Genomic DNA, 27,918 nt, shown 5'->3' with positions numbered 1-27,918 from the left:
CACAAGGAACGGCGACGGGCTGTTAGTCGCGTATGAATGAATATTACGCCCCAGAAAACTTGCTTCCATATTTACTTTTACAAAGTGAACATAAAAGGAGAGCCTTTCTGATAATGGTATTATTGTTACTGTCATTGTTCCAAGACACCTCGTAGATAGCAGCCTACAATACATTTCGTTCCATCTCTACGCTCCAATAACCATGGACAATACAATAAATATTGTTCTACTTGAGCATTATTGTAGAATCTTGCTGCTGCTTTCGCACTGGCGATTAATTTTTGAAGCTCGATAGATTCGTAATTTCAGATAATTTTTTCTCATTAGATTCAGTGAAAAAACGCACTCCAGTTAATAACTCATTGAGAAGTAAAATATTTGACCTTTTTTACATTGAATATTATGGTATAGAATATTATTCTTCGGATATCCGAAACATTAATTTTGCTAACAAACAAACTCTAGATCCCGACTCTATAGGAGTTAGTGATGAGAAAAAGCTATGTGATTAGCCCGCTCTATATTTTAAATGCAAAAAAGAATTTTACGTTTCCATTAATGTTGAATCTTTATTTTTCAGAACGACTACCTTATCCTGGACTACGGCACATACGTCCACTGTTTCACCAACTGGCTGATGGGGAAGAACCCCAACGGCCCTGGACAATGGGTCCTCGTCCCCCCAAAGGACTCCCTCCCCCAACCCCCCTTTCCCGTCGACTACAGCGCCCTCAACACCGAGCCAGCGAAATTAGAACCTTATGCACCTGACAAAAAGACTAACAGACATTCTGTAATAGTTTAACTAGCACTAAACTTAAATTAAGGGCTTTAAAAATGCAATTGAAGTAAGTCAATTCACGAAAAGATACGTAAGAGATTTAAATTTGAAACTAGGGATTAAGCCTTTTCGTTTTCCAATAACAAATCATAATCGTCATATAAAGGGCTGTTTAAATAATTTTTAAAACAAATAATAGTATTAACAAGTCCTGTGTAATATAAATGGAAAGTTCGAGATATGCCTAAAACATTGTTTAGTCTCAATTTTGAGATAACTATTTAGAATGTGATTACTAGTTGTAAATTGTAAGCAATTAACTACAAGTATTTATTTTTATAATTTAAGTATACTTATCGCTTGAACCTTCAATGAAACGCTTTAACTACCTTGAGTACTTTTGTACCTTGCGTACCTTTGTACCTTGTACCTGAATCTTTAGTAATTGCTGACACGGCATACCTTTTAATTTGGTCGTATTACTCACTTTTATTTATTCCTATTCAATACACCTTCCTAATTTGCGTGTCTATAGGTACTTTGGCGATGTAATAAACTTAATTAAATTCATTAAATATAGAAAACCGTATAAAATGCATAAAACCAGCATCTAACAATATAATTTTATTTTAGGGAGGCTCTCATTAATTAGTGATACCACCAAATTGAAAAGGTATGCAACTGCCTCGATCATTAAAGGTTGACGGTACATATCGTGCAATTTGACCAATTCTATCTTTTATCTAGTTTTAAGTGTAAATAGTAGTTGTAATATTGCACAACACGGTAAGCAAGAACTGCCTTAAAATAAGCGTATTCACATTTCACGATAGCCTTATTTTGTACCTTAGATAATAACTTGTAATTTAAGTAGTTTATATTAGGTTCACTGAATCCACTTAATAAAATTGTTTAATTATCTCTGAGTTTGATTTTGGTAAAGATTTCCCAGAATTAAGTCTTAAAGTATTATGTAACCGAGATTCAATGCAGTAAGGTTTCCCAGAATTTCATTCCCTTTATTTATACGTATGAATTGTTTTCTTTCCACGAATCTAAGTACAAGTTCCATAAAGCCTTTAAAAATGTTTCCCAGAAATTACTACCAATATAGAAGGATTTTAACTTTACAGTTTGTAACCCTGGATTTAGGTAATGTAGGTAGGTATTTGTATTTTTTTACTGTGAATGTGTTAGGCAATGCCAGTCGCAATACCACTACGTGTCAGAGGTAATTGGTAATTACATTAACCTGTTCTTTTGCGATAAATTGTATACTTACTCATCAACGAAACTGTCCTAAGTATGTACCTACTATCTTTGCAAAAACTGTTCCAAAACTAATACATGCGTGAAGTTGTGATTGCCAAATATAAAACTTTCCATAAACATTTTGTTCAAACATGTACACTCGATCCTTCAGAAACAAAGATCAAGTTATCGTAAAAAAGATCATTTCCTATTTGCTGTGACTCCTCGTTTACAACCAGCTTCGAGGCGGGGGCATCTTTAAAGTTGATTGATCGAGGGTCACGAGGCAGAGACCGCTCCATCCATCATAGCGAGCTGACAAATTGCACTTATCTGCGTTTTATGAACTGTTTGAATGGTGTCATTTGTTTCTAATTATAAAGGCTATTTTTCTTTGTACCTATCTTCAAATACTTTAATGCTTGGAAGCCTGGAAGTAGTGGTAATGCGGATTGTTCCATGAACTTTGGAACTCATGAAAGAGTGCTTATTTTAGAGAGATGCTTCTTGCTGCAAAACGAAACGGTAACTACATAAATAATTAAAGGCTTTATTTTTTCATTCACCACGGCCACGTTCTAAAATAGTTTGGTGTGTCTAATCAGTTTTATTAAAGAACCGAATTTAATAAACAGCACATCATCTAGAGATATTCTTTATTATTAGATTTGCTATCAAGTCTCTCATTAATACAACACACCACTCAGCAATTACACTAATAGAGTCATTATTAGTCGTTCAGGCTTTCAGGTATTGTTCCACGCGGTAATAGCATCGTTAGGGCTCCATTTTTCGCAGAATATGCCTCCATGATAAATGAGCCACAATATTTATTGATGTTCCCTGAGGCGCGACCTTACACAACGTCGCAGATGTTCGGAGCACCCGTTTTGTGCAAGTTAAATTTGATTTTGTTGGATTAGTTTTTGCGGTCCGTCCCGAATGGCCAATGTTTTTGCAAAGAATGGCAAGAATTCGGAATCCGGATTTCGTTTTCGGATTATTGTTTGGTTGCAACCATGGAAAGAAAGAAAGAAAGAAAGAAAAAATATTTATTTGGTACTAAAATAATGATACACATTGACATTAAAAAGTGAAATAATACAATTGTTGTACCAAATTGGTCTCTGCTCAGTATGAGGCCATAACGTACTCGGGAGCACGTTACGGCCACTGGTATTCTGCAGAAACCATGAGAGAGGGGCACTTGGCCCACAGCGAATGTTACAACTCACAACATATTAAAATAAAGAAAGGAGAATAAGTAGGTGGGTACATTATTTGTGCTATTTTGCGCTATGGAGCATCTTATAATGAATATAATGTATAGTAATAATAATAAATATGAGAGAAAAGATATAATTATGTGTGTATAATCATTTAGATATTTATATTATATACGTTTAGGTAGGTACTTTAGATATCCTTTTGTATAGATAATAGATGTAACTTTAACTTTTTACGTTATGCTCAGCTGCTTTCGAAGAATAGGAAACTTACATACCTATTAACATTGGTGTAGGTATAAATAAAATATGAGTAACTAAGAGTAAGTATTTATAATATACTTAATATTCTAGAAATGGAATGTTACAAATTAAATACGGTAAAATAATATCTAAGAATTCAGAACATCCTTCATTTTTCTTACAACATTTTCATCTGTTATGTAAATACATTCACTGTCACTCGTGCCCATGCTTAAATTAGTCTCAATCTTTGGCAAAACACGGACTCTTTTGCAAGAGCTGTGGACTATTTTGCATCCGAGATCAATAAAAGTTTTCGCGTTACTGACAGTCACTCCAGCACCCGGCATTACCTGGATTTTGTCTGCGAAAGAAGCGATTATGGATGTAATTAATTCGATGGCTTCAATTTCCCCCGCCGAGCTTCTTTGACCGCTAGTTAAAAGTCTGTTGAAGCCGAGCTCAATTATTTTTTCCACCGCTTTCAGCGGATCCTTGCAAACGTCATATGCCCTGTGAAACGTTACAGGTGTGGGTTTAGCGCTAGCTACAACTTTGGCGTTATTAACAACGTCGATGTCCTGAGTGTTTGTTAGGGCGCCGAAAACAAATCTGTCAACGGATATTTGCTTAAAAACATCCACGTCGGCCAACATGGTATCCATTTCTTGCTCGCTGTAGCAGAAGTCCGAGCCGGTCCGACATCGGATCATTACGTTCACTTTGGGTTTCTGCGGAAGACAAAGTAATTTATTGTTCGAGGTGTTTTTAAGCTAGATTTAGAACCGTTTAAAACGTGGATTTACATGACTGATGATGATGAGCTAGAGAAGACGCAATTTAAGAATATAATCATTTAATTTTAGACTCATGAACAAACAATGAACAAAATGGTGAGTAAGTTGATAATAGGTATAATAGGTCTGACGGAATCTTAGAGCCAAAAATATTTTTCAGTAGCTAAGTAAGTAGTAGGTATAATAACCCAACATTTTTGAATACCTAACTTAACCTACCTTGTTTCATTTGATTAAGTTTGCCTTAATTAATATAAACCGTTGAAGGTTTATGAAACATTTTAATACCGAGACAAATCCCTTAAAAGTTAGCATTCCGTTATTTTTATTTAGAATTCCGTTAGTGAAAATTTTATACAAAAACAATTTACTACTATAGTAACTGTTTTGGGCATAGCTTAATTAGATTTCCTTAAAAGTTTAGCTGAAGCAGATTTGCCATGTAAAATTTGAAATTACCTTCTCTGTAACGCATTAGGTACCTACGGAACACCTTAAGTAACAAATCTTTTTTACTTTTAGAAATAATGGAATGTTGCCTTCATTTGTTTTCATAACTCGCAGTCAGCTTTACGAAAGCCGTGCTAAATTGTAATTGGATTTGTGACGGGAATTTAGATCCGTCCCCGGGTCACAGTGGGGCTGTTGAGCGTTGTTTAACCGTGGTTTAACCCCTAACCACTGCGGTGGAGCCGTTCGATGTTGGGCAAAACCGCATGTTCGCACTAACGATCACCTTAGCTTGACGGGTTAATTAGGAGTTTGGACTAACGTAGAGCTATAGAAACTATAAGTCTTTAATTTTTAGCGTTAAGAGTCGCATCTTAAACCAATTTGAAAATTACAAATAACTTGAAAATTACAAATAAATTGAAAAAATCGAACTGCCTAAGGCGGGAATTGAACCCACGACCTTCCGCTTTTTTCAAGTTATCTATAGAAACTATATTCAAGTATTTTGCTTGCTAAAGTCGATGTTTACGACTTTTGAAATGAATCGCCATACTTTCTTAGTACCTAGTAAAAAAAAGAAGTTATGTAGTTTGACCATTCCATTTCACATACTAGGCATTTAGGCAGTATTACGAAGATAGGTTCCTCAAGATACGCTCTCGACTTATCGCTTCCGAAAGTGAAAGTGAAAAATCAAGCTTTTATGACAATGTTATCGTGACATCGTTTCAAACTTTCAGGAAAAGCTACCTACGATACCTACTTTTACCTTTACTAACTTCAGGCAGCTGCAGCATTCAGGACAAGTTTTGTAAACACGACCAGTGCCAATTTTATTTACCTGAAATGAAATAGAAAAACTATAGGTATAAAATGTTCCTCTTACCTACCTATACAGAGTGTTAGGTAAATGGGTATATGAGCCGACACTAGCCCATGTTTACATGGGCATATAAATACCATTTATATGACCATGTTAACAAGAGCTAGTGTCGGCTCATGTACCCATTTACCTAACACCCTGTATAGCCGCCACTTTTGCTGATCGCACAATCAAATATTATTCTTACATTATAACACAATCAAGTATTTATTAAACCATACAGTTACGATTGTTAGTTAACGTTTTAACTGTGCTTAACTTAGTAACTAGAACTGGGTTTAAATTGTGAACTAACTTCGACAGCAAAACGTAATTATTTAGGCCATCGTTGATTGCGTCGTCTGTTAGTTAAATTGTTTGTCGTTGTCTTATATAATTTTGTTAGTTAGCACTTTACATATTTTACGTGCAATTAAATTCAACATTAAAAATAATTTGACAGACAGCCTAATGGCGTAGGTCTTAATGGCGATGTCGGCATGGATTAGTGGTAAACGGCCCAGGTTCAATTCCAGTGGGGGCATTTTAAACGAGACGAATGTTTTTTTGTTTTGTTTAATTTTAAAGAAATCCTACAGTAAAAGGTAAGTAAGTAGGTACCTAATTTGTTTTGTTTTGATCTGTAGTTATCCGGGTAAGGTCAGTGGTCGGCTTTTAATCGCAGTTAACCTCCTACTTATTATCCAAGGAGAAAATAAAACTACGTAAGCGCTCTATCTACAAATTGACGAACAATACGAACCACATCTAAAATCTCCTTCACCAATCCTGCCGAAGATGTAAGACCTCCTTCTGTAAGGGAGCTGCAAACTTCTAACTCTTCAGCACCGCCGTGTACAGCATTCAGTGCTGACTCCAAACTATCTACACAAACTTCCAGCATTTTAAGAAATAAGTACAATTCAGTTTAAAAGATTATTATCGAGAAATATGATATAACCTAAAAATAATTGCGTTTTGTTTCAACTCTTTAAATAATAAATCATAAAAATAAATAAGATCAATAAAAATTATCAACACGGGTGCACGATTAATAATCGATTCGAGATAAACGAAATCGATTACAGACACAATGTCACAGACATTGCACAAATAGGGTAATTTTTATGGTGGCAACCAAAGAGCATAAAAGAGTAAGAGACGGCACTCCATAGATATTTTTTGAGCTCACGCACACATATGCATTTTAGAGAACGACCCGCAAATCTTTACCAACCGCACAAACTACAGGCGGAGCTACCAACATAATGCCTTATTTTCTGACAGTATTAGTGACGTTCGTAATAACTTATCGATTATCGATACTTTGCTAGGGTTGTAATTGCATATCGATATCTAGTATAGGAACCTTCAATATTTTAATGATTACTATTTTTATTTTATACTATGTGTAAGTAAAACGAAGTTTTGTAACGTAAATTATTTATTTCGAAATAAAATAGGTATATTACAATAAGTATTGAACATGACATAGCAGTTGTAGGCATGAGGAATTATTGAAAATTATAACAAAGTACAGAAATGATAATTTTGTAAACTTTTATTTTCACAACTTTTTCTAAGAAAAAATAGGATTTTTATTTATAAAGATAAACATCTTTAATTTTCTTATCAGCTGATCGAACCTCAGCCTCAAGATTACTTTTCAATGCTTTGTTGCTGTGCTTTTTTACTTTTGTCAGCAAAATTGTTTTCACTTTTTATGAAGCTGTCATTAATGATTTTACAACTTTTTCTTAGAAAAAGGTAACTTAATATTTTAAACATCTTATCATAAATTTCTTTATTATGTTGTTGACATTTAAACCAACTAAAATTACAATTTGTACTCAACATTAAGAAAATGAATTTTCCAACATTTTCCATATATATCTGGTCGGCAATATGGTCATGATAAAATTGTTTAGCTTCATTTACGGTGGTACATAATTGAATTGTTGGATAAACGAGACTTTTTTTATCATGCCACCATTCGCGAAGAGATATATATGCATACAAATCATTGTCAACAGGAGTTTTCACGCTCAAACACTCTTCACAAATTAAACAAGAACTGTTCTGTAATAGTTTGGCAGCTAAATACCCGCTTACATATACTACTGGTTGGTTTTCAAGGCTACACAAATTTTCAATGGGCTGTTCTAAGTTTTCAGGGTCCGGGATAGACAACACAGGATAAAATTCAGTGTCTGTGGAATCTTGAACATTAATTTTTATTTCTGTTGTTTTTAAATTAGTTTTTAAAATGTCTTTATATTCCAGCATATGTTTATTGTTGTCTGCTTCACAATTAGCACTTCTGCTATGAGGCACTTTCAGCCCAGTAACCATGCTTGTTTTAAGCGCTGCAGTAAAGTGCGTGATAGTGGGATTTCTATTGGTTACACTGTGTTGCCTAATGATTCCAAATAAGTTTTCCAGAGAGTCTTGGTTAAACTGTCTAAGGTTCATATATTTAAACCCTTCATTCTTTAACTTTTCCCAAATATCGTTTAAGGATTTGATAGATATTTGATATCCCTTTACGCATTTAACATTTTTTAGTATCGTGTTTTCTGCTGTTATAAATTTTATGGTTTTTAACTTATCAGTATAAAAGGTCCAAGACTCAATGTGATTACTTGATGTGGAAACATTTTCCCGGATCCCTTTCTTTACGTCATTTAAAGATGATGGACCATTTGTACAATCAAATAGTTTATCTAACTGTTCAATCACAAATGCTGTATCATTGCAATCAGAAACTTCTTTCCATGCCATCATTTTTAAAATAGCTGCCACGGTATTACTCAGAGCATGCGCAGCATACTTCACCCTCATCTTAGTTTTGAATGTTGGATTTACAATGGTACTATTCAGTTTTTTAAAATTTAAAAAATTTCTGTTGTGTTCTTCTGCAACTACCAAATGCCTCCATTGTGCAATTTTTCCATCGAAAGACATATTTCCACTTTTAAAGAAATTGTTTCGTAATGATTTGAACAAGTGAGGGATGTCATAGATTATAAAAATTTTGTCATTATTTACAGAGAAAAAGTTGCTATCTATGCCTTGTCCACAGTTTCTTTTTAACATGTTAAGAGCTCCTATATTTGTAGATCCCTGATCACAAACTGTTGTTAGAACCATAAATCCGATTTCTTTTAATTTTTTGATGATGTCCGATATAATTTTTGCCAGTTTTGCTGTTGATATTGTGCCTTCCACAAAATAGTGCGCAATATATTGTTTGTATTTATGTTTAGCACCCTGTATCATAAACACTAACGCATGGTCTGCAATTTTCTTTTCTCGTCCCATGTTCTCGCCCTCTCCATAATCCACGTAGCCATCCACTTTATCAGCAATTTCGTTATAAATTATCCGTTTCTTTAACGCCATCTCGTCAAATATTAACGAGCAATATTTATTTTCCTTTGGCATACTTGATGCTTTTGCCTCTAACATATCAATTATATTTTTATTTATACCAGGCTCCATTGGTATATTTTTTAAAATCCTTTGGAGCGTTTTAGTGCTTGGTAGCGTAAACAGCTTTTGCATATAGCGGTATGCTTTAGGGGACCGTTTAAATATAGCCAAAGCATATATTTTGTTGGCTAAAGTCCACCTTTTTCCTTGTGACTTTTTTTTGTTATTCTGCACTACATCCTTTACTAACGATGTCAGCACTTCCGAATCTAACTTGTCTAAATTCACTCTTGACTTCGCTATATTCCTTATTGTTTTTTTTGCATTTTGTAACTGTCGCCAAAGCCTCTTCTCTTTAATTGTAAATGTTGATGAAGTGTCTGTAATAAAAACATTTCCATTAGTAAAAAAAACAACATTAAAGTAAATTGAATTGAATATTGGTTAATTAATCAGCAATTTTACTTAGTTTTTTAAATTAGGTATGTTTTATCTTACCTTTCATTTCAATGTTTTTCTTAGGTCTTTTATAACTGTGGACTAATATTTCTGCCTGTGCATCTTGATGGCAAATGTTTTTATCATCTGAAATATTATAAATATGCAAATTAGTTTAAAATTTATTTTGTTGTTTTATGAAACATATTATTTCCAAATCAATCAATCATTATCAAGTTTTAAAAAAATGCAAAGACAGGATAATGATAGCTCTTCTCATAAAATATGAAGCGTGGGCCCACCTTCAATAACAATGACATAATATTAAATTAAAGGCATTTAGAGGTTTTAATGTTCTGCATTCTGGATGCGGTCTGCGGGTATGTCAAGACAATCTGTAAGTGGTCGTGATAAGGCAATCAGTCACGTGTGCTTTGCGTTCTTTGTTCGTATCCGCACGGTCAAATCGCATTAATATAAAATGTACAGAAACCTAGAATGTTGTACATATAAGTTCATTTTGACCTGACTGCAGACTGCAGAACGCATCCAGGGTGGCATTCTTTAGTTTGAGGGAAGGCATATTTTAGAAGGTAAATAATTAGTTTGTACACTTACCATGAGTAATGGGTTTATAGGTCATATGTTCTGGTGCATTGGAAGTAGAAGGAAGAGGTTCAAAAGTTGTTTTCGCAGAAATACCAGAATCTGGTATATCCACAGCTCCCAAACATGTTGAATTTAGTTGTTTGGTTGTAGTTGTAAGGGGAACTGAAAGCAGATAATGAAATGTGAATTGGGTAATAAAATGTCATGTTCTTACCCAACTTTAGGGTACAATCAGTCTAGTACATGTCTTGCTCACATTAAAAATTACTAGCTTATAAATATTATTAAACTAGCTGACCTGGCTAATTAATGTAGATTGCCCAAAATTTTTCAAATTGGTCCGGTACTTTTTTTGAAGAATTTGTATTACACAAATTACTAAAGTCCCTCTAACTCAACACACATTCTAAGCTAAATTGTGTTACGAGTGGGTTTTCTACAATATTCAAGCTGTGGGGTTCTAACCCGCACTTTAGGCTATCTTGGCTTCGAGTTACGGAGCCGATCAAATACAAACAAACAATTAAATATTTCCTTTTTATATTATTAGTATAATTTTAGATAAACATACCTCGTTCAACTGGATTTGACTTCTTTGGAATGCAATATGAATGATCATAAAGAACTGTAACAAAGTATAGATATAATTAATAATTGAAATTATATATTATTTATTGATAAGCATACAACACATGTTTGTGGTTACAAAGAAAGAACCTTGTTAAATTGCATTCGGTTGGTTTGTTTTGGAAACCAAAGAAAATTAATTAAGACATCTAAATAATTCAGAAAAATTGATATAGTAAATTAAATTTAAAAAAAAAAATTGAAGTCATCATCATACCTGTCTTGAGGTTTTCTTTATTGGAGTCTTTTACATGAAGAGGAAACTCTGTCAAAACTTCATCTGGCAAGATGGGATTGCTCAATTCCAGTGTTGGAATAGCTGAGTTCTTCAGCCGAGTTCCTTTGGCATTGAAGGATTCAGGAGTGAAGTGCCCACCACAAACAAACTTCAGTTGGTGTAACTTTTCAATAGGTACATATGCTAAGTCTTCTATGCCAGCATTTTTAACCCACATTCGACAACTGAAATAAGAAATACCTATTAGAAAAGAAAAAGAATAACAAACTGAAATTTATTCATCAACTAATTTCTTTTAGTATTGTTATGCAATTCATTTACAGAGTACGAAACAAAATACTGAAATTAAAAATTGGTTATGGTTATTTACTGTATGATTAAAAATATTAATCCCAGCCTTTAAGTTTACACAATCAGTAAAATTATCTTGTAATAAATGAGTGTTATTAGAAACTTACCGGTCAGAATCCAGAGGAAACCTACTCAAAAGTAAGGGTGATCCACCGCGACTTCGCCTCTCATTACAAATAACGCACTTCTTGTTGTTTCTACTCTCCATTATCAGTAGAAGCCTAAAATGAAATAGGTATTAATTAAACAAAGCCTATAATTTCTCTCCAACCAGTGTCAATGCCCTGGTTCATGCATTTACCAGTTTTGAAAGTACATTTACATTTTCATCACATAGGGTTGTTTTTAATGAAAAATAGATTTGTAATAGATCTAATATTTCAAGTAAGTAGATAACATACCCATTAAACAGAAAAGTAAATAAGAGTTTAAACTTCTGTAGAAGTTGAAACACAGCTTATTTAAAAGAGTCTCTATCTCACAAAAAACATAACACTGAACAGCAAACTTTATCACGCCCGATACGGAGGAACTTAATCAACTCAACGTAAACGACAGAAAAGTTTATTTACAGTAATATTGCACCAAATCTGAGAAAATAACTTCACACGAATCAATTCGCCGGTTAAAAACTCAAACTCAATTGACAGACATTTTTTTTCATTTGTCAAACTAACAATACTACCAACATAAGGACACTAACAATTATTTTTAGTATGGTGGTATTGATCCGCGGGTTCCCCTGCTATAGTGAAATCAATCCAAAATGCACTTTATTGCTTAAGGGATAAGGTTGTATATCAATTGCTACATATAGAGACTAGTTTTTGTATGAGAAGTGTCTACCCACTGGTGGCAACATTTGTTTTGTATTTTTTTTTTCAACAAATCGTTTAGAAATTGCAAAATAAATGAGGACAAGTGTGGTTTATTTAAAGTACTTGTTCTTGATTTAAACTAAAACAAACAATAACTTTAACGGACTATTGAGAATTTTTAAAACTGTGTACTAGATTGCTTGCTTAAGGTCACATGTTTGTAAGCACTTGGTAAAGTTAGGAAACAAAATTAGCAGCAGCTAAAGTTGTGAGAGTTCGTAAATTTTTGAACGAAACCAAATAAGCAAAATGAATGCTGTCAACTTCAGGCTGATTCCTTTTGACATTTCAGATAAAAGGACACGCGAACGTAGGCAAAGTATCGCCAGCGTTCGCTTTCTTTTATCTGGTATTAGGTCAATTTAATAGCCTAATGTGCACGTTGTGTTACGTAGAAAAGTATACTACAACTGTCTTCCATTTACCATTTAGTTGTGTGAACGTAACATACGATGAGTAGAGGTTAGGTTTTTGCCACATATTAACTGGAATTTTGGAATAATTTGGAGTGTGTGATGAGTTTTTCACGGTGTCTTTTGGTCAACAGCTATGTCCCGAAATAAGCAGCATGAGGAGACGGATAAACTCACTCGTATTGCTATAGTAAACGCGGACCGTTGCAAGCCTAAGAGATGCAGGCAAGAATGCAAGAAAAGCTGCCCCGTTGTGCGGATGGGCAAGCTGTGCATTGAAGTGACGCCCAATAATAAGATCGCCACCATCTCTGAGGAACTCTGCATCGGTTGTGGTATTTGTGTCAAGGTAAACTGCTTGATTAACATCCTACAATCTGTATCTGGGAGACTAAAATTCATGAATTAGAATGTAAATATTTATCAGTTATATCATCACCATATGGTAGCTAACCACACTGCAATATTTACATAACAAAGTGATTTTGCATTTGCTCATACATATGAGTAAATATTAGATATAGTTTATCATTGTCATGTGATGTAGTCTTTTATAAATTCTTACTTACTGAACACAATTAGAGGAATTGGGTGATTTGCATCTAATAATGTGTGAAAATTATAGTAAGTATACAAATTGTAACAACATTTTATGCTCCACAGAAATGCCCTTTTGATGCAATTACGATTATCAACATCCCGTCGAACTTGGAGAAGCACACTACTCATCGCTACTCCAAGAACTCATTCAAGTTGCATCGCCTACCCATACCACGCCCTGGTGAGGTGCTTGGTTTGGTCGGCCAAAACGGTATCGGCAAGTCAACTGCCCTGAAGATTCTTGCTGGAAAGCAGAAGCCCAACTTGGGACGTTATGCTGTAAGATGTAATTTTTTCGTCCTTATTTTGATTTCAATTAATTACTGAGTAATTGAATATTTTTTTATAAATAATTTTATCAATACTGCAGCAAAACAGTGTAATTTAATTTGATACACAAATTCAATATTTTATAACAGGATCCCCCAGACTGGCAAGAGATTCTGTCTCACTTCCGCGGGTCGGAACTGCAGAACTACTTTACTAAGATCCTTGAAGATGACTTGAAGGCTTTGATTAAGCCCCAATATGTGGATCAAATCCCTAAAGCTGTCAAGGGAACTGTCGGGCAGCTCCTAGACAAGAAAGACGAGATGAAAAACCAGACTGAAATATGTAAAATGCTTGGTAAGTTAAAAAAATCGTATAATTTGAAACAAAGAATTACAATATTAGAAAGTACTTGTGTCATGTCCTTTAATAGATTTTGGATACACTCATATGTCTGTTTACCTTCTATTTTGGGCTTGAACAATGTTGTGATGTCATAGACAAACATAAGAGTAGATACAGATCTGTAAGATTACAACTTTGTCCTCCTATGACATAAAGTCATCAACTGGCAATGATCTGATACTCAGTTTTTAACTGAATACTTTACAGCAGTGTTTTTAACCTTTTTCATGACACGACTCCCCTAGTATGAAAAAATATTTGGGGACCCTCCGACCGCTCGCTTTTTTTTTCATGCATTTTATGTTTTACAAAGTTGTTGTAGGAACCGAATATTTCAATCCAGAAGTACAACATTTACTTATGCATTTGCATCATTATTAGATTTCGGATAAATCTCTCTTTATAACTTTACTGATTTTTTTACTGAGGTAGTTTTTACGACCTTCGCGACCCCCCTACAGAGGCTTGGCGACCCCCCAGGGGGTCGCGACCCACAGGTTGAAAAACACTGCTTTACAGTAATAAATTAATTGAGAAAAAGTGAACATACCTACATCACTTTGTTCTTAGAATGTCACATTGTACATTACATTATACATACAAAGTATAGGCAAAAAAATACTCAGTTTTTAACTGAATACTTTACAGTAATTATATATTTTTTCTCTTAGATCTATCTCACATCCGAGACCGTGAGATTGCAGCGTTGTCTGGTGGAGAGCTCCAGCGATTCGCTTGCGCCATGGTGTGCATCCAGAATGGAGACATCTTCATGTTTGATGAACCATCTTCTTATCTTGATGTCAAGCAACGTCTGAATGCTGCTGTTACAATCCGTTCACTTATTCATCCTGATAAGTGAGTATTCTTTTTTTAGACATAATGTATTCAAATAGAAAATAAGAGAACCTTTGAGTTGCAGCTTATAACTAAGCTGGAAACATAAAGATTAGGTTTGCAGACAAAACAATGCTTGAAGTGTCTCTACAGGGAAAAATGAATCAAGCCCTGTTGGATAGATTTTCTTCTTAAACTGCTGATTATAATAATTAATAATAGGTATCAAATTTTTTTCTAAAAACCACTTTATGACTGTTTCTCTGTCTTTGACTTCAAAGAGTCTAGATAATAATTTTGTTTGTTTTAGGTTCATCATTGTCGTGGAACACGACTTGTCTGTGCTGGACTACTTGTCGGACTTCATTTGCTGCTTGTATGGAGTACCCGGTGCTTACGGTGTTGTTACTATGCCTTTCTCTGTCCGAGAAGGTAAGTTCAAAATTCGAAAAGAAACAACCCATAATTTTTTTAATGGATCAAAATAACAAAATTCTGTGTTAAAAAAATATGTTGAGTCATATGAAATGAAGGGCTAAAAAATTATTGTTTTCCAGGTATCAATATTTTCCTTGATGGATTTGTCCCCACTGAAAACATGAGATTCAGAACTGAATCTTTGGTATTCAAGGTAGCGGAATCGGCAACTGAAGAAGAGGTAACAAATATTTTATTATGTGCCTTAATAAAACACAGCGTTCTGTTGAGAGAGCTGTCTATGATCTTTGCCTTATTTTAGTCTATGGTATAAGAAAACTTACCAATTGTCTCTGCTTTATCATCTAGTTTACCTTCTTCATACACCAGCTGGCACCACTTTCTATGGAAATTGGTGATCTGTCAACTTGACATTTCATAGCGTTTGTGATTTTTGCCGCCTACACAGCAAAAATTTTTATCTTCTTGTTTTTTTAAGTATAAAATAAGAATAAAACACAGTTAAAATGTGCAAATAGGAAATATAAGTGATGCAGAGTGTAAGGGTAAAGAGTGGTGACGGTGAAAGGTTGACTTCTGTCGGCCCGGATGAAGGAAAAGCTCGAAATCCGAGTCGTCTTTTTCAGATTCATCCTCATCATCCTCGGAAATGGAAATGTTTGCTTCACCACCTCCAAATAGGCGACGGAGGCCATGTAAGTGTTAACCCCACTCGTAAGACACTCGGTCGAAACTTTGACGACTCAGATGAATGTTATTTCCAACTTTGTTGCGCACCACTTACCTTCTACATCAAGCCTACTAGATGGTAATAGCTTGCAAAGTAGTATTCAGTTCCTCTAAAGAACGATTTCAGTTACTTCGTTATCGTAAAGTGAAGTTAAGATCAATCATAAGGAAGATAGAATATTACTTTTCCTTTTCCTGCTGACTGAGCGAATTATTAATGAGATAAATTGCAGCATTTTGGCTACCTTATAGCGGGTTAAAGGCAGCTAGTTGAACATTCTGTTTGAATGATGCAATTGTTACTACCATTCTATTCATAAATAAGTAAAATTATTTTAGATTGGGCTTAAAAGGCCTCTTAAATTTAGATGTTAATCATTTATTTCAAAAATTTTATTTTGTAATGTTTGGTTCTGGCTTGATAATCCAAGAACCCTGAAACCACAATTCAATTCTTTGTGGAAAAAAGAGCGGAATCTTTTTAATGAACGCGAGCACTGTTTAAGGTAATTGCTAATATTAACCTTCGTACAACATTACAAAAGGCTCCCCCAACCTAGTCATGGGTGGGTCACAGATCTGGTTGAACACCTTATCATATTTAAATTAAACAATATGCGAGTATACCTACTTAAAAATTCTCAAAAGAGTTCAAGATAAGAAGTTAATAGAAACAATGTTTCTTTTCAAAGATGGGCTTTATGCTCATGTTGCGATAAGACATTTTTATCTAGTTTCTGAAATAGTATGTAGATCTTCTTCAGGATCACAATGCACGACCGGTTAGTGAAGGTCAACTCTCAGAACACTTACTTTCATCTGCCAGAGCAGAGACTCACAGGCGTTTCCTCCAAGGAATCTTACAACTGAAGCCCTGCCATTTATTTTGTCTTCGGCACTGCAGATTTTTCTCAGCGGTGTCAAGTGGAGTTGCGGAAACTCCTCGTGCCAGTGGCATTTGAGTAATAATATACTGAAAATATAATTTATTCTATTGGGTCATCAGAACAGATCTGTCTTAATCGCTCATGTCTCATAGACACTGAGACTTTCAGAAACCTTATTTTTTTTTGCATGTCAATCGCAAGTAAATAGAGCCAACACAAATATCCTAAATTCCCAAGCCTGGAATACTCTCAGAAACATCATGGCAGAATAATGTCTCTAAATATCTTAAAGGACTGGGATCTTATTTGTGCACTAAGACAAGCTCAAAAACTTGGGACTTTATTTCAAAAAAAAAAAAAAAAAAAAAAAAAAAATATTTATACATTTGCCAACTGCAACATTGACTGTCCCCGGAGGACGTCTCTCTTCAAGCAATAGGTATGGTATGTAAAAGATACAACATCAACTCAAGTCAAAGCATAACTGATTTATTATTTGTATACCCACAATTAGTTACAATATTATAAACTGTCAATGTCAACTAAATACACAATAGTATACAGCTGTTTCTGAGAGGATTTTAAGAGGTATAGACGCCATAGACTTTAGTTCAAAGCCGTTGCGGCGAAAAGAAGTCGCAGACTTCCAAGTCCACAGACGCAGCGGATGCGTAGTGGGGCGTTCAACTAGGGTTGCTAATTATTTTTTTTTCGAAAATATTATTATAACAGTAGATTAAAGGTCAGAGAAAGAAAATAGACAGTACTTTACAAAAATTTTACAGGTCAGTGTTACAACGCACACCTAAAATGTAATGTTGGCATTTACTTTTGAAAAATACATATATATTTTTACTAGTGATGATGACACTCCAATGCGATGGAGATGTAGCATTAAGTCATCAGGATCGATTGAATGAAGTTCACATCCTGATACAAGGAGGTACTCGATCACGGGCCCTCCTCAAATTAACCACCAAGCTCCTGAAGGTCACATTCTGACACAGACACAGTCAGAAACGAAGGAGGTACTCGATCACGGGCCCTCCTCAAATTGACCACCAAGCTCCTGAAGGTCACATTCTGACACAGACACAGTCAGAAACGAAGGAGGTACTCGATCACGGGCCCTCCTCAAATTGACCACCAAGCTCATGAACTTGACCGAACAGCTCGACATGACGCTGTCGGCTTGTTATCTACCAGGAGATGGGATTGCAGACCGGGCCATAGGCACGGTATCCCAGACCACCTGTAACATCAAAGGGTCGAGTAGTACCCAGGTGGAATCTATTAGTACCCCAGGCCGCGGAGGCCATACTCAGTGTATGGGGAGTCCCAGACAGAGACTTGTTTGCTTCCATTTAGAATATATTAGTACCCCAGGCCGCGGAGGCCATACTCAGTGTATGGGGAGTCGCAGACAGAGACTTGTTTGTTCCAGTTAGAATCCATTAGTACCCCCGGCCACAGAGGCTGTATTCATTATGTAGGGGTGTCCCAAAATAGACTTATTGGCTTCCAGGGCCACGGCAGTAGTATTAACTATGTTACACTGGACTCAAAAGATGGATGTTAAATATTAAATAAAATTATACTGTTTGTGTTCCTTAAATAAACAAGTAAAATTATAATTGAAAATTAGCTAATAAATAGTATTATCCATCTTTTGTACCACATTAAGGCAAATAGATCAGAACTCTGATTCTTTATGACGCCCTTCAGCCGTCTCTGGGATTATCAGCTGGATGAGTGTTTTCACCTTCCAGCTACAGACGTTACCATACTTGAATGGCAGACGGAACATACATTCTAATAACATCGGCCCCAGTGCTAATAAAGGATCTGTTAGAGACCCTAGTCTACAACAAGTAGATAAGTTATCTCTCCAAAATTTAAAATTGGTGGTGGAAGGAGCAATCATAAGATGCATTATGTGGGTCAATCTCACAGCATTGACCACAAGTTACCAACTGGTAGTGATGTGGTAGCCAGTGGCGGCGTAGCGTGGCTTGGCGCGCGGGGCGGTCCGTACCCCCCATATATATCCGCCCCCCCGGGGGCTATGGCACCCCAGAATGGTCTGGTCTGGTGCCCCCCAGGATTTTTGGGTTACCGATTCGAAGATGAAAGATGTTTTACGCCGTTACTATAGCGCTGCTGTTAGCCAAGCTGTTTTTACAGCAAAAACTTGCAGTACAAAACTGATACTTAGGTCAGTTGTATCTACCTTTACCTTTTGTACATCAGTTCCTTAAGGCCATTTCACTTGCAAGGCCAAGTACACCGAGATCACCGGTCTTTAGTATTAAATTACTGGAATTAATTTGACTGGTTGCCGGCTGCTGGACTTTCTTCTAGCATTGAATTTTACTTGATAAACAGCTCTCATTCTTCTTCTTGCTTCAGATCGAAGAATCCATGATCTCATTCCTTTGGACACATTACAGGATTACTTTGTTGAAGTATCAGAATATGATCACATTGTGACATTGGCGTATCTAGGGTTGTTTTGCGGGGGGGGCCCAGAACCTCCCCGCTATAGACATGACGTCAGCATTTTGGCTGATATTTGGATCTGAATCTGATTCAACCACCTACAGACTGTCTCTGACTGCTAAGCACCCAGATGAACGCATAATTATGTCCTGTAGTTTCATATTAGTGAGCTGATAAAGACTTCATTTTAATGGAGACCCCAGAGTTATGTGTGAAATTTGTTTATTTCCATAAACAATATGATAACGCCTGTTTTCCAGGTCAAATATTACAAATTGGATTAAGATCATTTTTAGTGAATAATTACTTCTCCAAGAAGTGCAGTGAATATTTGCTTCTCCATGAAGTGTTTGGTCTGCAGTAACATCCAGATACTGGCTGGACAAGAGAGTAGTTGATAAGACCCCCAATATTTAATTGGAGGTGGGGGTATGTATACCTTTATGAAATATTACTGCAGAGACCTACGAAGGAACAATAACATCTTGTATTTATGAGTTTATAATTTTACAAGCATGTTATTAATAGTTAATTGTTTAATGTTATGTTATTCATAACAAGTTTTTAGTAATGTTTTAATTGTTCAAGATGAAAACATGTTTATGTTTATACATATTTATATTTTCAGATGGGGAGATCTTACTATTAACCTACCATAAGTACCAGAATGATTTTATTGGTTGATAAGAAGTTAATGACATAATGTTGATCTCAAGATGTCCTAAATAATTTGAGTTATTTAACCTAAAGACTGGTTATTTGTTTAATAAGTTTCTTATTGGTTCGTCTGCTTCTCAGAGAGTACAATAAGTTGTTTAATGTATTATTTTGTATTGTGATATTAAACTTCTTTATATTCTTTCATTCTTAATACATTTTATATCACATAGCGTTTGTGCTTGACACCAGCAGATAACAAACAGGTCTCAACAGAACGCTGTGTTTTATTAAGGCACATAATAGAACTGTTTTGCATTACAACAAAACAGTTATTATGTGTAGAATAAAACACAGCGTTCCAGCAAGTGCTTGCTGGTGTTGGACGACTATGAAATGTCAAGTTGACAGATCACCAATTTCCATAGAAAGTGGTGCCAGCTGGTGTATGAAGAAGGTAAACTAGATGATAAAGCAGAGACAATTGGTAAGTTTTCTTATACCATAGACTAAAATAAGGCAAAGATCATAGACAGCTCTCTCAACAGAACGCTGTGTTTTATTCTACACATAATAACTGTTTTGTTGTAATGCAAAACAGTTCTATTATAAAAAATAAGTGTGTAATTTTTTTGGGATTTAATTTTATTGAAATCAACTAATGTTATACAGATTAAACGTATGAACCACTATGAATACCCTGAGATGACAAAGAAAATGGGCGATTTCTTTCTGCGTGTCATGCCTGGTGAATTCTCAGATTCTGAAATTCTGGTACTCCTCGGAGAGAACGGTACTGGAAAAACTACATTCATTAGAATGTTGGCTGGAAATTTGGAACCTGATGAAGGTAAGTTCATGTTCCCGTAGTCATCTGTGAAATCCAAGTTTAGAAATTTTAAATATTTTACCGATTGTTAATCGAGTTAATTATCGTATCGATACATGATAAATTATCTGTGGTAAATTGTGTTAATCACATCTGGCAACACCGATTTTCATATGTCAAATTTGTGAAAGTTGTCAAATGGTTTCGATTTTGTTGGAAGAAAACGTTTTCAGATTATTTATTGAAAATAAACGAATATTATCAAGGATGTTACGTTAAAATGGATGATTAGTGTTATTTTCTTGTTATTTTAAAGTTGTAACAATGTAGAGTTTTTTTATAGTATTGAGGTTATAGAATTGTTGCGCTAAGCATATCTTGATGAGTTCGACGTATTTTCTTTGTTATTGTGATGGCTGGGACAGAACTGTTTGATTTATTTTTCCATCCTGTGTTCCAAAAATGTTTAAAACATGCGGAATCTTCCTTATCATCGGAAGGTAAATTTGACTTTGTGATAAGTTTTCAGGCTGATATTACTAGTTTTTACACCAGTACTGTTTGTGTTATAATGTTTTCAGAGCATTTACATTCAAACTATACTTGTATACTGTTCATACAAAGTATAATGTCCATGTATAAAGTGAATGAAAGAAGAAAATTGTTATTTAACAATTTGGTTGCAAAGCATCATCCAAGTGTGTTATGATTGTATTAGTTTTCAACTAAATTACTTATTAATCAATTTCCCGCAGGTTCCGGCCAGCTGCCACAGCTGCACATTAGTTATAAGCCACAGAAGATATCCCCCAAGTCGCAGGGGCTTGTGCGCCACCTGCTGCATGAAAAAATTAGAGATGCTTACATACATCCACAGGTGAATACATATTTTTTTTATTTTTCAAGCAATAAACTTGAAATACAAGAAATCTTTATTCTTCAAGGTTACAAAAATTACCACGTGTATTGACTTTCTTATATTCTTACTACCAAAACTATGTCAAAATGTTTTTAGTTTGTTAATTTAATATCTAATGTGACATGTGGAATAGCAATTAAGAATTTGTATTGTTGTATTTAATTGCATTGCGCATACTGCAAACAAAGTGTAATTTATAAAAGAACACTCCATATCGTAAATCTAAATAAGTCTAATAAATATAATAAAATCTAAATAATCATAATTTATTGCTTCTTGGACAAGACTGCCTAAATTGTACAGTTTCAATTTTGTATTTCTTTATTGTCTGTCAGTATTGTGTAGTGTGCAATACAGAGTATCTAATGTAAGTAAACTTATAAACATTATTTTTATGTTTACAGTTTATCACAGATGTAATGAAGCCAATGAAAATTGAGGAAATCATGGACCAAGAAGTCCAGAACCTCTCCGGTGGTGAGTTGCAGCGGGTGGCTCTGGTGCTCTGCCTCGGGAAGCCGGCTGACGTGTACCTCGTCGACGAGCCGTCAGCCTACCTGGACTCTGAGCAACGTCTGGTTGCTGCTAAAGTTATTAAGAGGTTGGTTTTACGTCAAATAGTTTTTTTCAATACTCAATAAGTTATTGCTTCCATAATAGTAATAGAGGTGTAACATACTAGCCCCCTTATTAATAAAAAGTTACACACTTGTTGAACACTGTTTTAAAATGACCATTTCCATACTAAATATCACTTGAAAACACTTTTCAACGAGCGTGTAAGTTTTATTAGTAAGGGGGTAGTTGTTTTATACTAGTGTTCATTATATCAATTATTCTAAAAATAAAAATGCATTGTTATGTGAATAATTTTTATTAATAAGGAGTTTATTGAGGCAAATTATTAGTTGCAAATGAGTAAATACAATTAAAATAGTTATAACTTACTTTTTAGGTATGGGTACTTGGCTATAATTTCATCACTAAATAAGACAGAATGTGTATTCAATACCTCAGGACCTACATTAACTTGTATCTGATAGAACCAATCATTTTAAATGTTATTAAAGCATATCCTGACCCTGTAAACTATAAAACTTCTTGAAATTGAACTTAGTTCAGTCAGATAAATAGAATAGAAAAGAATAGAATAGTTTTATTGACACAATAAAAAAGACACAATACAGAAAAAAAAGAAGATAAACTTACCGGATCAAATAAACATAGTTGTTAAAGGTACCTAGATATACTAATCCAGTTCATCCAGTGTCTAAGTAGCTAAGATGGAAGAGCAGTCGCCCGGCAAGCGAAAGGTCGTGGGTTCGATTCCCGCCTTAGGCATTTCAAGTTGTTTATTTATAACCTAAGTACCGCGAGGCGCGGTACTTGGCCGCGTACCGGAAAACGCAGCGTGGGACGTCCACCTACAAGGTGGACCAACGACATCGTAAAGGTAGCAGGGAAGCTGGACGCAGGCCGCTACCAATCGATCAACGTGGAAAGCATTAGGGGAGGCCTATGTTCAGCAGTGGACGTCCTATGGCTGAAATGATGATGATGATTTATAACCTAGCTAACTAGACTGTTCAAACAGCACTTACAATTTCTATTCTTTGCAGGTTCATCCTCCACGCAAAACGCACAGGCTTCGTAGTGGAGCACGACTTCATAATGGCGACGTACCTCGCTGACCGCGTCATCGTGTTCGAGGGAACACCCTCGTCTAACGCGACCGCGCACGCGCCGCAGTCGCTTCTCAACGGCATGAACAAGTTCTTGGAACTCCTCGGGATCACCTTCCGGAGAGATCCAAATAATTTCAGACCGAGGATCAACAAACATGCTTCTGTTAAGGTACGGTTATGGCAGATATTTTTATTTATTTATTTTTATTCCTGATAGAAGCAGTCCATTTTGGATTGGACACAATCCAAACCTTGCAGTCTCTAAGTACAGGATCTCTATCAGGACTAGAAAAGCTTGTAATGGCTGAAACAATCTTAAAAGCTATTTAGTAGTCATAATCTGTTGAAACTGAACTATTTAGATATTCCCTATTTTTTTATATAGAAGTATACTTATTGTAAAACCATACCTTAATGGTCAACTTTAATTACAAAAGTTGGTAACAAATCATTTAATTTTCATTTCGTCATATTTTTTGTGTGAAATTGTCTTAGAACTAATGATTGACGGTGTCAATAAATGCCTATTTGTAAAGAGGATGACCCACTTTTTAATAAGTGTGTTAAAAATTTCATAATGTATGTATGTAAACTGCCCTTTTACTAAGGACTAGTTTTTATTTACAAGACGGGAATTTTACTTTCAAACAGGAAGCCAATTACAATAGTACTAGTATAGCGCGATTTGTTATAAATATACAGCAAACAACAAATGGCCGTTGGGGCAGAAAAGTTCTCGAGTGGCGACCACGGGCTGGAAGACGTAGCGTGGGCAGGCCTCCTACTATGTGGACCGACGATCTCGTAAAGGTCGCGGGAAGAGCCTGGATGCGGGCAGCGCAGGACCGTGCATTGTGGAAAACCTTGGAGGAGGCCTTTGTCCAGCAGTGGACGTCATTTGGCTGAAACGAAACAACTAAATTAATTATTTGTTGTTACAGGATATCGAGCAGAAACGGGCAGGCCAATACTTCTTCCTGGAAGATTAGAAAACGCAAAACCAATGTATTTATGTATATGGGAGCTATTGTATCTGTCACAATACCGATGGTCTGCGATCCTGTGTATTTCCAATTAAATGTATTAATGTAATAAATCACGTTTTATACAATCAGTCTGCTGTCATTTCACTAGACTACTAGTGGAAGTCAGATTACCCCATACATTATTATATTAAATGCAATCACCTTTCGAACGTGCTATTTTAAATATAGTTTTGTTTTTACTAAGGCTTTTCTTTCTATAATATTACCACATTAATACCGGAACTAGATAAATCTCGGCTTGACTTATTTCCCCTTTATTATAAACTTAAATGCACATAAAACACAATACATAAAGCGACCTTAATGCCACATAGCATTCTCCTCCAGATTATAGATTCCAGTTTTTTGTAATATACCTATTCCTAGACTTTTCATTCAATAGATACTCAAATGCTTTCTTTCAAACAAAACCGTATAATATGTGTTTTGTTTGAAATAACCCCAAGGTTAACAGTAAACCAACAGAAATTAGGCTCATTCTGCTAATTCCAGACTAAAAATAAACTACCAACATCTGCGTCATTTAATTTAAAATAAATATTGCATATGCAACGACACCCCTTTATAACTTGCTTCCTGAGATGAATACTCAAAATGAATCATTAGTACTTAATTAGATATTAACAGTCGTGAATAAGATCAATGACGGGCAGTTAGATCGATGATATCACTGTACAACGATACGTCACGCATCTTAACCTTGCCGACGTAGCAGGTTGAATAATCAACAAGCAGGTTACTCAGACCGAATACTGCGAAAAATTCTGACGTCCTCCTTCCTACGATACGAGCGACGACAGCAGCTCGGCTACATCTTAAAAACTTGTTCTAGTTTTTTTAATGTTTTTTTTCTACGTTTACTATAGATTGATAAGTCATTAAATGCTAATTTCTCTAGTGATATCATCCAATCCATACAAGAAGCTTTCAGGGTGGAGAAACAAAAAAGAAGTCATTATTCTTGTCTAGTTTCTACGCTCAAGTCAAACGAAAGTTTTTTGTACTGGTTTATTTATTAGGTAGGTATGCCCTTACTAAGTGAAAATTATCTAAAAATCCGTTCCACTTGGCAAAGTTGCCAATAACCACAAACTTTACGACATTTGAAACGAAAAGGGCGGTGTGGTAAACGGAGCGCAATTCTATGATCTGAGGCAACAGCAAAAGGTTCGATTCCCGTACCGTGACAACATTTTCTATATCTATAAGTAGTTTCTATTCTACGGTGCCCCAGTTATAGGTAGGTAACTGGGTTTCAAACGCATTTTAAATGAACTAAGGCATAATGAATTGGGACAATGACCCAGCAAGACCCCTCTAACCTTGGGAAAGCCCTTCTGTCGACGTGATGGAATTAAATTATTTATTTGCGTTAATAAGGTAGGGCTTTTAATGCATTATCCCAACTAATATTATAAATGCGAAAGTAACTCTGTCTGTCTGTCTGTTACGCTTTCCCGCTTAAACCTCGCAACCGATTTTGATGAAATTTGGCATAGAGATAGTTTGAGTCCCGGGAAAGAACATAGGATAGTTTTTATCCCGGTTTTTGAAACAGGGACGCGCGCGATAAAGTTTTTCTGTGACAGACAAAATTCCACGCGGGCGAAGCCGCGGGCGGAAAGCTAGTACTTTATATGCGGCTCTTTCTACTTACGTTACTGAAATACGTAACTCAAATTGTCTTATTTGCCTTCAAACATACTTAGTTCGTAGTTATTAGTATCCCTACACTAAGACACGCCGCTGCGCGCGGTTAAATCTTAGCTAATAAAACTCAGAGTTAATGTTACCTTATTTGTATTTTAAGTAAATAAAACAGTGGAAGATTTTAATTTGGTATTTTCCACATTTCCACCAGACAAAATGCTTTCCTTTTGTTTTGTTAAATCAATGTCTGGCCGATCGAATAAGTTAATGGAGCAAAATTGCAGTAAATGTGTTTACAGAATGTTGTTTCGGCTTCGGCGGCCGGCAGTCGGGCTCGCGGGACGCAACCGCGGCCCGATGACATCATCCCGCGGTGATTGCGTGGCGCAGGGCTCGCCAACTGTTTCGACGAGTTTTAAAAATAAAGTAAAAATGTTTACGGTACCTTCCAACTACCTACATTTATTCATTTTATCATTGACTAGCTAACCCGGCGAACTTCTTACCACCTATGTTACTAAAATTAACGTAGGATTCTAATGGTGAAAGATTTTCTTATCGGTCCAGTAGTTTGCTTAGTTTAGCCCATAAAGTTAATATTCCTTCGGAATAGAGCAACAAAGAATGAGCGAGCGAGATGTCACTATCTGCAACCCTGTGTGATAAAAAGAGATGTGTGATGCTATCATCGTCACGTCAATAGAACCATTTTTGCAAAAGATTTGACAGGCAGTGACACATAGAGGCACAAAGCAGAATTTCAAATCACAGTTTTTTCTAAAAATTTCGTAAAATCCTGTATAGTTTTGGAATTTTTTTATTGTAATACAATGGTGAACTGTTCCGTCCTTGATTGTGACGTAAACCAGAGAAATAATCCCGCAAAATATTCATTTCACAGGTAAATTTATTGAAATCGACACCTCCAAACTTTAGCTTTATTTTTGTGAATGCGCTTAGAATTTTAAGCACTAAGTGTGATAATTATGTTCTTTAAACATTAATTTAAGTTGTAAGCAAAGATTTCATGCACATAATCCAGAATTTATGAATATTTTGTGTAAAGAAATAATTTTCGTTTTACACTAGGGCTGTACCACAATCGATAAATATATTTTGTGCACTGTCTATCACAGTCACCTGGGAATGTAATAATATGAGTTTCTGACTATTATAATAGGTACTAATTAGTAAAGTATCTTTCAGATTTCCGACTAACGAAGATGTAAGAAAAACATGGCTCAAATTAATTAATCGTCCAAATTGGATTCAGAAAGTTTGTATGGATGTCTTGATGTTTGTTGCTCTTTCAATTAAATCAGTTAAATCATTTTAATCTTCTGAGTTTTATTTTTATTTTCCACTCTCCCATATACGGATTGTATATGGACATTCTATCCTATTTTAGTTCCATTAATATTACTACTGTTAGGTGTTAATTAATATAAATCGATATCGATATTCATGTGAAAAGTAACGACATACATCACTAGCATGCACACATATTTATATTTACACACACAAATGACATCTCATTTTTGGTTTCGTTTGACAGCTCGTGATTGTTGCTCTATTCCGAAGGAATATTAACTTTATGGTTTAGCCTTAGTTTCTCTGCTTGACCCGTGGTTAACTGGTAGAGAATGCCAGCCGGCATTAAGTCCACCACTGTACATTACTACATCACTTTTATGTGCAAAAGTTTAAATAAATAATGACATCGTCTATTGACGATGTTAATCAGAAATTCAAATTTCTAAATTAGAATAGCTCCATAATTGCTTAACCCTCTTATGCCGCCGACCATCACCGCAGCAGCCGACCTACTTCAGTTTTTATAAAGCTACCTATTTGGACTATTTTATACA

The 27,918-nt window shown here is 35.4% G+C and overlaps 2 protein-coding genes and 2 long non-coding RNA genes across 6 annotated transcripts; 3 read left to right on the top strand and 1 right to left on the bottom strand.

Moving 5' to 3' along the window:
• Positions 1-3,576: 3,576 nt before the first annotated feature.
• Positions 3,577-6,622, bottom strand: LOC135081753 (PF03932 family protein CutC). 2 transcript variants are annotated; one of them, XM_063976537.1, is made up of 3 exons: positions 6,377-6,622; positions 5,521-5,592; positions 3,577-4,232 (listed from the first exon to the last, which is right to left on the bottom strand). In XM_063976537.1, the coding sequence occupies exons 1-3, from the start codon at positions 6,515-6,517 to the stop codon at positions 3,651-3,653; spliced, it is 795 nt and encodes a 264-aa protein (XP_063832607.1). In that variant the 5' UTR covers positions 6,518-6,622; the 3' UTR covers positions 3,577-3,650. The 2 variants fall into 2 exon arrangements, with proteins under 2 accessions (XP_063832607.1, XP_063832606.1); XM_063976536.1 differs by having other exon boundaries at positions 5,515-5,592; positions 6,377-6,621.
• A 5,832-nt stretch (positions 6,623-12,454) lies between these two features.
• Positions 12,455-24,579, top strand: LOC135081577 (protein Pixie). 2 transcript variants are annotated; one of them, XM_063976321.1, is made up of 12 exons: positions 12,455-12,648; positions 12,734-12,948; positions 13,263-13,478; positions 13,619-13,826; positions 14,546-14,732; positions 15,022-15,143; positions 15,269-15,369; positions 20,594-20,771; positions 21,506-21,627; positions 22,074-22,270; positions 23,289-23,523; positions 24,296-24,579. In XM_063976321.1, the coding sequence occupies exons 1-12, from the start codon at positions 12,639-12,641 to the stop codon at positions 24,341-24,343; spliced, it is 1,839 nt and encodes a 612-aa protein (XP_063832391.1). In that variant the 5' UTR covers positions 12,455-12,638; the 3' UTR covers positions 24,344-24,579. The 2 variants fall into 2 exon arrangements, with proteins under 2 accessions (XP_063832391.1, XP_063832390.1); XM_063976320.1 differs by having other exon boundaries at positions 12,463-12,535.
• LOC135081578 (uncharacterized) lies at positions 15,389-20,135 on the top strand. The gene is made up of 2 exons (XR_010259217.1): positions 15,389-15,844; positions 19,525-20,135. It is a non-coding gene; the product is annotated as an uncharacterized LOC135081578 (long non-coding RNA).
• Positions 24,580-26,641: 2,062 nt separating the features above from the next.
• Positions 26,642-27,386, top strand: LOC135081752 (uncharacterized). The gene is made up of 2 exons (XR_010259254.1): positions 26,642-26,951; positions 27,257-27,386. It is a non-coding gene; the product is annotated as an uncharacterized LOC135081752 (long non-coding RNA).
• Positions 27,387-27,918: the final 532 nt, after the last annotated feature.

The sequence above is a fragment of the Ostrinia nubilalis genome, chromosome 20 (assembly GCF_963855985.1).
Source record: "Ostrinia nubilalis chromosome 20, ilOstNubi1.1, whole genome shotgun sequence".
Lineage (NCBI taxonomy): Eukaryota > Metazoa > Arthropoda > Insecta > Lepidoptera > Crambidae > Ostrinia > Ostrinia nubilalis.
This window is presented reverse-complemented; position numbering and strand designations above follow the sequence as displayed.

Excerpts from the sequence above, each read along its gene's own strand:
- LOC135081577 (XM_063976321.1), top strand. Across the intron at positions 12,949-13,262 it reads GTTGTGGTATTTGTGTCAAG|AAATGCCCTTTTGATGCAAT; the intron begins GTAAACTGCTTG and ends TATGCTCCACAG. Across the intron at positions 14,733-15,021 it reads TCACTTATTCATCCTGATAA|GTTCATCATTGTCGTGGAAC; the intron begins GTGAGTATTCTT and ends TGTTTGTTTTAG.
- LOC135081753 (XM_063976536.1), bottom strand. The coding sequence starts at position 6,517 with ATGCTGGAAGTTTGTGTAGATAGTTTGGAGTCAGCACTGAATGCTGTA. Across the intron at positions 5,593-6,376 it reads TGAAGGAGATTTTAGATGTG|GTAAATAAAATTGGCACTGG; the intron begins GTTCGTATTGTT and ends ATTTCATTTCAG. Across the intron at positions 4,233-5,514 it reads TGAAGTTAGTAAAGGTAAAA|AAACCCAAAGTGAACGTAAT; the intron begins GTAGGTATCGTA and ends TGTCTTCCGCAG.